At 34.2% G+C, this 10,027-nt stretch overlaps 1 protein-coding gene across 1 annotated transcript; it reads left to right on the top strand.

The window, feature by feature from the left end:
- Window positions 1–8,050: 8,050 nt before the first annotated feature.
- Window positions 8,051–10,027, top strand: LOC105801617 (probable LRR receptor-like serine/threonine-protein kinase RKF3). The gene has a single exon (XM_012632840.2). It carries the CDS (start codon window positions 8,132–8,134, stop codon window positions 9,875–9,877), a length of 1,746 nt encoding a protein of 581 aa, XP_012488294.1. The 5' UTR covers window positions 8,051–8,131; the 3' UTR covers window positions 9,878–10,027.

The raw sequence follows: 10,027 nt of genomic DNA, 5'->3' as shown, positions 1-10,027 counted from the left end.
ATCATATTCGGGGGTCGTCATGAGATTTGCGGCAAATATTTTCATTCTGTGCGTTCGGTTCCAAGCGTTCGATATTTTACGAACCTTCTTTTTGTAATTATCACCTTTGTACGCAAACTCACACTGAGCCAACCATTGCGTTACCGGTATAAACTACCTCGACCTATACTGTCTCAATACAAGTAGAGGGGTATATCTAATAACTCCTCATATCCGGAGTAGAGGGACCCAGTTGAAGTCTTCATATTGGTGCAAAATTTTAGCAAGGATCAGCCAAGGGGCCCTCCATTCAATGCCTTCGTTTTGGAGACTCTGGAGAATTGCCATCCACTTTTCCTCTGAAATGTTGTTTCACCTTGTTGTAGCCACGAATTCTTTCAACGGAGAGTAGTTCTCAGAGAATACTCGATAAGAGACCTTTTCTACTTTCTAAAAGTGGCTATGGAACCATGCTTACAAGAGTTGCGCACACCCGATAAAGCTTTCTTCACTCACTCTCCGGCATGCACTCAAAGATTTGAAAGTTTCGGCCAAAATTATCGGGATGGGCATGACCTTTTTGTCAAGTCAGTCAAATAGATCTAAAACTGCCTCATCGATATGCCCTAGTGCTTTGGGGAAGATGACCAACCCATAGATACTCAAGGTGAAGACCTCGACCCTCTTCTTCGTGTCCGGAGGCGCTAAGATCAAATCTCGCAAACTTTTCCAAGGAATGCATTTACTATCTCCCTTTTGTTTAATCTGGGCCATGACCCATTGCTCGCTCATTCTCGTTATGCTCATTAGCCTCTTTAAGAAGGTCAGAACATTAGCGGCTTTAGAATAAACTTTGTCTACTTGGATCCTCTGGTAATGGAGCAGAGTTGTGTACTATTCTATGGTGGTCACCAAATCTACCTTCCCAAAAGTAAAGCAGCTATAGGCAGAATTCTAATACTAGGAAAGAGCTCGGAATAAGTGCATATCCACTTTGACATCGAGTAAATAAGGCAAATCAACATAGTCTTGGCAGAATAACTGTTTGGTTTCGTCATCCCATTGGTCTCATATTTTTTTCAAATCTTGAAGATTATTTTGAGTCACACTAATGCGAGTGAAATCCCATAATTTTGACATATATCCCTCCGTCAGGCTATCGCCCTTCTCTTGTTGTATCTTCTCGAACCATATTCGGAGGGCCGCATTGTCTTCCATTTTATTAAGAAATTCCTATTCCATGAAAAGCTCTCTATTTAGCAACCGAACATAAATCAACACCCTTTTCTATGATGAAAATGCAATGCAATTACAACCAAAACAAAATGAAATAAGTCAATTCATTTCATACAAAGCTAGAATTCAAAGCAAGAAATAATAAATAGAACACCTATTCGGGTGACCACTAGAGGTTTACTATGGTTTTACTTAGGGTAGGTTCTTAGAGCTCATTATATGCGATTCGATTCTAAAGTAAAGGTATCTGAACCAGTAGATTCCTCAATCCTCACCCATTATAGGCTCATATGGATCGAGTTCAGTTCAAGGGAATACATTTCCCTATGGCTATACGGAGATGAGGATCTCACGAAGACATAGGTACATATGTATCTCGAAAGCGATCCACTATCCCATACGGAGGTGAAGACCTTACAAAGGAATAGCTTCTTACCCCACTTAAGAAGGGCAAAATCGAACAATTATGCAATGTAATATGCGAAAATGTACTAAGAGAAACTTAAACCAATAAAGCAGACATATCATGATGAAGACGTGATTTACCACAAAAATAAAGGATTGAAATGCAATGAAGGGATCGTTAATTTAAACCAAATTATCAACTTTCAACAAAAAGACTAAAAAGTAATTAACTCTTGACTTGAATCTCTTATTTTATCCCCAGTGGAGTCGCCAAGCTGTCGGAACTTCTTTTTTGAAATCGATTTTTACTTAGAAAACGAAAATGGGAATCACTACCAATATTTTTTATGAGGTGTGATTGGATCACCTCGTCATTTGATCGTTTTCATAAAAGGTTTGATTTACTAAAACAATAAATTTTGGTCTACAAAATCTAAGAAATGGGTTCGGGAGTCGGTTATGCACGAGGAAGGGTTAGCACACTCGTAACGCCCAAACTTGGTACCTAGTTGATTAATTGATGTCTTAGTGTCGAGAATAGAAAATTTGAAGATAATTTAAACATGATCCCACCTTGCATGATGATATTTCTAATTAAAATCACTTAAATAAATTAAAACGTATGTAACATGCCTTCTTATCTCGAGGTAACCAAAAAGGTCATGTCCCGTAAGTTAGGACACAACATCTTTAATCCTCGAAAATAAGCTTGCTCATTATTTAATTACTATTTGAATCTCACGCATTTTAGTTTTTTAAAAAGGACGTTCGGTGATCTAGGTTCAAAGAAAAAGTCGAACCTCGTAAGTTAGGGCGTGACTTCTCAAATCTCCAAATACAGAACATTGCATTGATTTTAAAATTTTTCTTTTTTATGCAACGAGTAAAAATGGATGTAACATTTAAAGTAATATGTGTTTAACTTATTTGAACATAGTATAGATGTATGTTTGCAAGATTCGACGCACCAATCACATGTAGGGGCAATTTTGGCAACAAAAATTCATCATCCATCAACCTAAAACAGTCAATTTTGGCTGAGGAGAGAGAGGATACACACATTAACTTAGTTTTAGCCTTAGTTTCTTTAGGTTTTCTCTTAGTTTTTCTACAACTTTTTCTAGGGTTTATATTTTCTCTTCTCATTTCTTAGTTTTAGGATTTATTTTATTGCACTTTCTTCTTATTCTTAGTGTTCTTGTAGTTAGTTAAGCTAGTTATCACTGTAGCTTAGGTTTATTTGCACTTTTAGTCATTGTACATTGGTTGTAATGACATTTTTAGCTTTAGTTTGATGTATTTTAGTTTCCTTTATTTCAAATATATTAAAGTTTGTTACTTTTTTATTTATTGCTTTAAATTTTCTTGTTGAATGCTTTTCGTTTCATGTTCTTTAAGCTTTCTTGCATAAAAAATCTCAACTTTTATATTTTTCTTAAGCTTTACTTTAATGACTTCTTTGCTTTTCATTTCCATGGTTGTTAGTTGTATTTCCAGTATGAGTAGCTAAACCTTTAAGGAAGTTGGCTGATAGAGATATGGTGAGCTGATTTTTGGATGAATGATCAAACTGTAATAAATTGAATTGATTTGAATAAACCTAAAAACTTAAGCTTGATGTCCCTAAGGGAACATTTAGGCAAGTGAGGCCAAGAGGTAATCTTGTTGTGCACCAATTCATTAGTCCCGGATTATCCGGTGAGATCGAGAGATAAACCAAACTAATTTGTCCAAATTGGTAAAATTGAGATCGAGAGATAAAATTGAGCCACTTTAGTAATTTAAGTGATTTAAGTCCCTCATTAAAAGATTGACAAACTACATCACAGTCAACCGACCACCGTTCGTTATTTATTAGTTAATTTCATAATCTTGTACTATTTACAATTTGGTCTTTAAAGTAGCATGTTTAATTTCCTTATAACATTTTCTTGTTATGATTTGTCGTACTATAAAATCGTACTAGTAGTCGCTTAGACTCTAGAGTGTACACTAATTATTACTCAATCGCCATCTCCTTTAGGTTCGACCCCTTGGAATATTTCGGTGTTCCGTCGGACACTATAAGTATTACAACTGACTTGTACACTTGCAGTTAAAATCGCTCTTAAAAAAATAGTTTTCTAAAGTCGTTTGTTTTAACGTGCAAGCGTGCGGGTGGTCACATCCCAAGGATAATTTTCTTCTCGACTTTGTTTTATTTTCTCTTCTCCACATTCTTCGATAACTTGAAAAAGGAATAACCATGGAAGGTTCTGCATGGAGCAGACTTCATGAGGTGGGAGATGGAAAAGTAGGAAACCAACAAGCAGGTAAGGTTCATAACCCTTCTATGTGCGTAGAATAAAGTTATGGACTTCAGAACCATTTTAAGGGTTCTGCATGTTTTTGGAAAAATGGGGTTAAACTGAGAATATTGAGTATAACCTATGATTTTGGTTGAAATGCTTAGCTTTCAGGAGAGCGAAAGCTATAACGTTTGAGAAGGCTAAGTTATGAAGACGATGAAGCTTTAGGCGAGTTCTAGACTTTAAACATACTGTATGATCTACGCTGTCTAAATATTTCATGTTTGCATAATCCATAAAATATGATGATATGTGCATGCATTGCATGATTGTGGGAAAAACCTTAATGGGATAGATGAAGTTAGGAAGGGAAATAGGGAGTGACCTTGTTAGATACCGCCTCAGGCAAAGCTCCGAGCCTTGCGGAGGGAACACTATGGTGTTTGAGCATCAAAGTTAGGCGATGTAAAGGAGGTAATGAGAGGAGGATTCGGGAAATAAAAATTATGGAAAGGTATTTACCGTGACGACGATATCTACTAGTCCTTCGGGGTGACACCGTGACGACGGTATATAGCGTAAAATCATAGATGAAGATGCTATGGCAGTCTAGTATAAGGTATGTAGCGTAATACCATGAATGAAAGCCACCATTGCAGCATGGTACAAAGTATAAGGTACGGTGTAAGACCATAGATAAAAGATGTTATGACAACCATGTATGATGAGTAAGACCATGGATAAAAGACTCCATGACATTATAAGATAGTACACCAGGATGGCGAATCGATGTAAGACCATAGATGAAAGAGTCCATGGCATCCACAGAACAGAGATAGTCTGTTGGGACAATAAACACATAATATAGATAATCCGCTGGGATAGTAAACATAGAATAGAGATAGTCTGCTGAGACAGTAAACATAAAAGAGAAAGTTCGTTGGGACAGTAAATATGGGGTAAGTCCAAAAGGACAAGGGAAATGAGGTAAGAAGGGTGTAAGACCATAGCTCGGCTACGACAACCCATAACGTCTTCAAGGTAACAGATGCGAAAAGTTCGCTGGGACCTCAAGTGAGGGATATAATGACAACGTGTTAAGTATGAGAAACCACATAGGTGGAAGAAGAGTTAAGAGAAAACATATGTATGGCTAACGAATCATGTGAAATCTGCCAAAAATGATGAAAGTGGTAAGGATAGATAAGAAAATCAACAAGACATGGGCAAAGACCCTACAATAAGTAGAGGAAGATAAGTTGTGCGAGAGCCACTTAGTAACCTAAATAACTACTTAGTAATTGTTAATAAAATTAGCATTGAAGAAGCACGATAAATATATTATAAAAAAATTGTTAATGTATAAATTGTGTGAGGAGAAGCATGTAGTGATTAATAAAGTTATGCATATAACACATAGAAATTAATAAACAAACATGCTTAATTGGAAAAAGCAATAAAAAATAGTCCAAGATTGTGGGAATATTATGATATGTTTCAAGTTAGAGATGTGTAAAATGGTTAAATTGTATAATGTAGTGTTTTTATTGAACGTAATTGTAATAAGCAATATATAAGCATTTTATGGGCAAATGAAATTCACAATACCTTTTGAAATAATAAATAAATTGAGAAAGTCATGTTTATATTAAACTGCACTAAATTTTTAAAATAAATGTGCTCGCAAATAAAAATTTTAAATGCGTTTAAAATTGAATCTACATTTTAAAATATTAAATGTAAAGAGATTAAATTCGAGTAAGAAGATTGAATTCAGAAAAAGAAAGTAAGCATTAAGAAATGGTTTTTTACTACCAATAAGAAAAATTAAAAGTGTTTTATTTAATATCATCTTAAAAATACAAAAATAATTACTACAAAAGATAAATTTAAAGTTGAATGATTAGTTTAATTTTTTAAACATCGGTTTAGATTTGCTAAAGATATGTGAATCAAGCAACGTGTGCATGTAAAAAAAGCCATTTTTAAAAGAAATGTAAATAAAAAGGGATGAAATACGTAAACAAAATTATGCATTAATTTCAATTTAATAAAAATAGAGAGGGAAGAGGACTAATGATGAAATTTGTAAAAAGCGGCATCTCCCGCTAAAAACAATAGAACGTGGAGGGCTTTACTTGTTATTTACCCATGCACTATTTTTTTTTGAAAGGATACCCATGCATTTTTTTAATCATCTCATTATAAATTCTGATCATATCTGTTATTTCTGATAGAATACCTAAAACTACTTATATCCCCACCCCTACCCATAAATAGGAGGATAATGTATTTCAATGCACTGAAACCCATATCTTTCTAAATTGACAGTAATACTTATACCAGTTAAAATAAGACTGAATCAACATACCATGCATTGTTAGAATAAGAAAAAAATCCCCTTAAATTTTTTTAATATTTTTTAATTGCTACATACTTAATTTTCATTTTTTTACATTTTGGTGATGATTTTTATTTTCAGCAAACCGTTAATCCTGTTACAATCAGGCAATGTAATACATTATAAAATATAAAAATTAAAGGAAAATACGATTATTATTGATAAAATTAGTGATGATATAGAAAGTATCTACAAAACAGATGTAATGAAATAAATTAAATTAATCGTTATAGGAGTTAAAATTCGAAGGTAATAAAAATATTATGAGTTGTATACGAGTAGTATGTAATACCTAAATATAGGGTCAGTAAAATTCGATTTGATTTAAAAAAATTGAAAAAGTTTGAATTTCGAGTTAATCGAATTGAGTTATTAGAATTATTCGAGTCAACTTGAATAACTCGATTCGAGTTTCGAGTTCGAGTCGAGTTGAATTTCACATTTCAAAAATTCGAATAACAGATTGGTGTAAATACCCTTTTGGTCCATATTAATTTTGAAAATAAGCAAATTTACCTCTCTATCAACAAAAATTACAACAAAATTCAAAATAATATCCAAAATTCAAAATAATTTTTAAAATTCAAAATATTTATAAAAATTTCAAATTTTATATTTTTAAAAAGTATAAAAATTTTAAAAATATATAAAAGAAGTTAAAACTTTTAAAATTGTTCTAAAATAATAATTTTGGGACCTAATTAATGATTCAAATTTATCATACTCAAGTATCTTATTATTATTATTATTATTATTATTATTATTATTATTATTATTATTATTTTGATTTGATTTTTTCAAATATATATGGTTTCAAATTTATGTGCTATAATATAGAATTAGTTATAATGTAACAATATTTTTATTTGACATGTTCAATTTTTTAATTTAACTCGAACAATTTCACTCGATTCGACTCGACTCAAAACTTGATTCGAAAAAAAATTAAATTGAGTTAATATGATAAAATAGGACTTGTGAATTCAATTAACTCGAAATTTTTTCACTCGATTCGATCAAACGTTCACCCAACCTAAATATTGGTTATTCCTTAAAACGGTGAGGAAAATATACTTCTGAGAAATGGTATACCCTAATTTATAGGGAAAAATAATTATAAACAACTATAGATATATGTTTTAGATATGGTTTGGAAAAATGTATAAAAATAATTAATAATTTTGTACCTCTTTGTTGTTGGAAAAATATGTCGTTGTTATGAAAATGACGACAGTAGTTTTATTTACAGAGTACACCTATTCAAGGACGTCAGCATATGAAAAGGAATTATATATAGATATAAATTGTATAAGTAAAGTGGTATAATATATGATGGTTAAATAAGTTATATATAGATATAAAATGTATAAGTAACTAAATTTTGTGGTATGAAATCCAGAAGAGCAAAGAAGTAGAGAATGGTTCTTATGAAGGAATGTTGACCAAGCAATTTAGTGAGTAATTGAATGGCTAATTATGGAAAATGTAACATTTTTCAAACTCAAAAAGAAACAATCTTTTAAATGTATGATACTCTTTATATATATATATATATGATATGATTATATTATTGGCTTGAAATTAAGCTTGAAAAGAGATTGGAACCAGTCAGTCATTTGACTTTGAGAATTAATTAGTTTGTTTGGAGGAAGCATGACCATATGATTATTTAATCTAAATTAATACTAACAGCCTCTGATGAAACATCAGTTTCAAGTATCGATTATATGATTTCGATCAGATTACGAAACATGGTATTCAAAGTTTGCCATCACTTTTATAATCAATCTAATGGAAAGCATTTCAATGTTTCAACACTGAAATGCCAGCCTTTCACTTCATTCTCCTCGCTCTCAGCTTATGTTTTTCTTCTCCTATCTCTTTAGTTACCGGTGATCATGAAATCCCACACAGAAACCTGGCTGATTCCATTTGTCCATTGGATTTCACTGTTGTCAGGAAATTCATTTTTGATAGTCCTAGGAGACCTTCATTTCTAGATGTTCCAAGAAAGTGTCAAACCCTCCTTCAAGGTATTCGTTTGGTTCGGTCCAACTATCTTCGAGTCACCGGAAACTTTTCCCTTTCTCCCATTCCCTCGGAGGTTTGTTTGGATGTGTATCAGAAGTTAGTCAATGAATTAGTACCCTGGTTGGATATTCGTTCCACTTGTGCCTTCGATGCCACTTCGCTATCAAAAAGTTGCAACAACATCACAACTCGATTCCAATTCGAAGGTCTTATTTCGAAACCGGAGTTGCAAGAAGTTAACCATCTTTGCAACCGTTCTTTAGATGAGGATTCTTCATGCACACCATGCCAGGGTACCTTATATAGCATGTATCAATCATACTTCATCGAGAATGCATCAGATTGTTCAGGGTACCCCTTCATATACGCCGGGGCATTGGCTAATCGCAAGGGACCGGCTGATTCAGGCACTGCAAAGTGCTTGTTCTCCCTTGATTATACCTCAACTAATGCAAACAACTGGAAGAAGAAAGCTATTCTTTGTGCCACCCCTATAGGCGCTGCTCTTGGCTTGATCATGACAGTTATGGTGATCTGGTTTAGTTGGAGAAGAAAACAGAAATGGAAGAGAAGACATAATAGTGTCGCCCTGAATGAGACAGGTGCGGGTTTTGGAATAGAAACGATAAGTGGAGATAGCAGTTTGGTCATGTTCACATTTGAAGAAATCAAAAAGGCTACAAAGAATTTCTCAAGGGAGAATATTGTAGGGAAAGGAGGACATGGGAATGTTTATAAAGGTATATTAGAAGATGGATCCGAAGTTGCATTAAAAAGGTTCAAAAACTGCTCTGCTGCAGGGGACGCAACTTTTGCACATGAAGTGGAGGTTATTGCTAGTATTAATCATGTCAATCTTGTTCCTTTCAGAGGCTATTGCACTGCCACGGTTCCTATGGAAGGTCACCAGAGAATAATCGTGTGCGATTTGATGCAAAACGGAAGCTTATACGACCATCTTTTCGGATCAGAAGTTACCAAGCTTAGTTGGCCTATTCGTCAGAAAATTGCCATTGGAGTGGCACGTGGGCTGGCATACCTCCATTATGGTGCACAGCCTGCTATCATACATAGAGATGTTAAGGCTAGTAACATACTTTTAGATGATACGTTTGAGCCAAAACTGGCAGATTTTGGCCTTGCAAAGTTCACTCCTGATGACTTCTCTCATATGAGCACCAGGGTAGCTGGAACTCTAGGGTACGTAGCCCCGGAGTACGCTTTATACGGGCAACTAACCGAGAGAAGTGATGTTTACGGCTTCGGGGTTGTCCTGCTTGAGCTTTTAAGCAGTAAGCAAGCAGTTATTTCCATTAATGATCATCACACATTGCTTTTGACTGACTGGGCTTGGTCATTGGTCGAAGAAGGCAGACTATTCGATGTTATCGACGAAAATGTGCTGGAATTAGGCCCTCCAGAAGTAATGGAGAAATATGTTTTGTTAGCAATTCTTTCTTGTCATTCACAGTTATACGCTAGGCCAACAATGGACCAGATTGTGAGAATATTGGAAACCGATATTCCAGTTCACTGAATTCCGAAACTTCCTTTCCAACAGAAATCAGCCAACTTCAGTTCGTCGCGCAGCATGTCAAGCGCCTGCGCTGATGATAAACATCCATGTAACTGTAACGAGTAATGATTCAATCTTCTCTTTTATAAAACCATGACAGTTAAAAACAAA

This window comes from Gossypium raimondii, chromosome 11 (genome assembly GCF_025698545.1).
Source record: "Gossypium raimondii isolate GPD5lz chromosome 11, ASM2569854v1, whole genome shotgun sequence".
Lineage (NCBI taxonomy): Eukaryota > Viridiplantae > Streptophyta > Magnoliopsida > Malvales > Malvaceae > Gossypium > Gossypium raimondii.
This window is presented reverse-complemented; position numbering and strand designations above follow the sequence as displayed.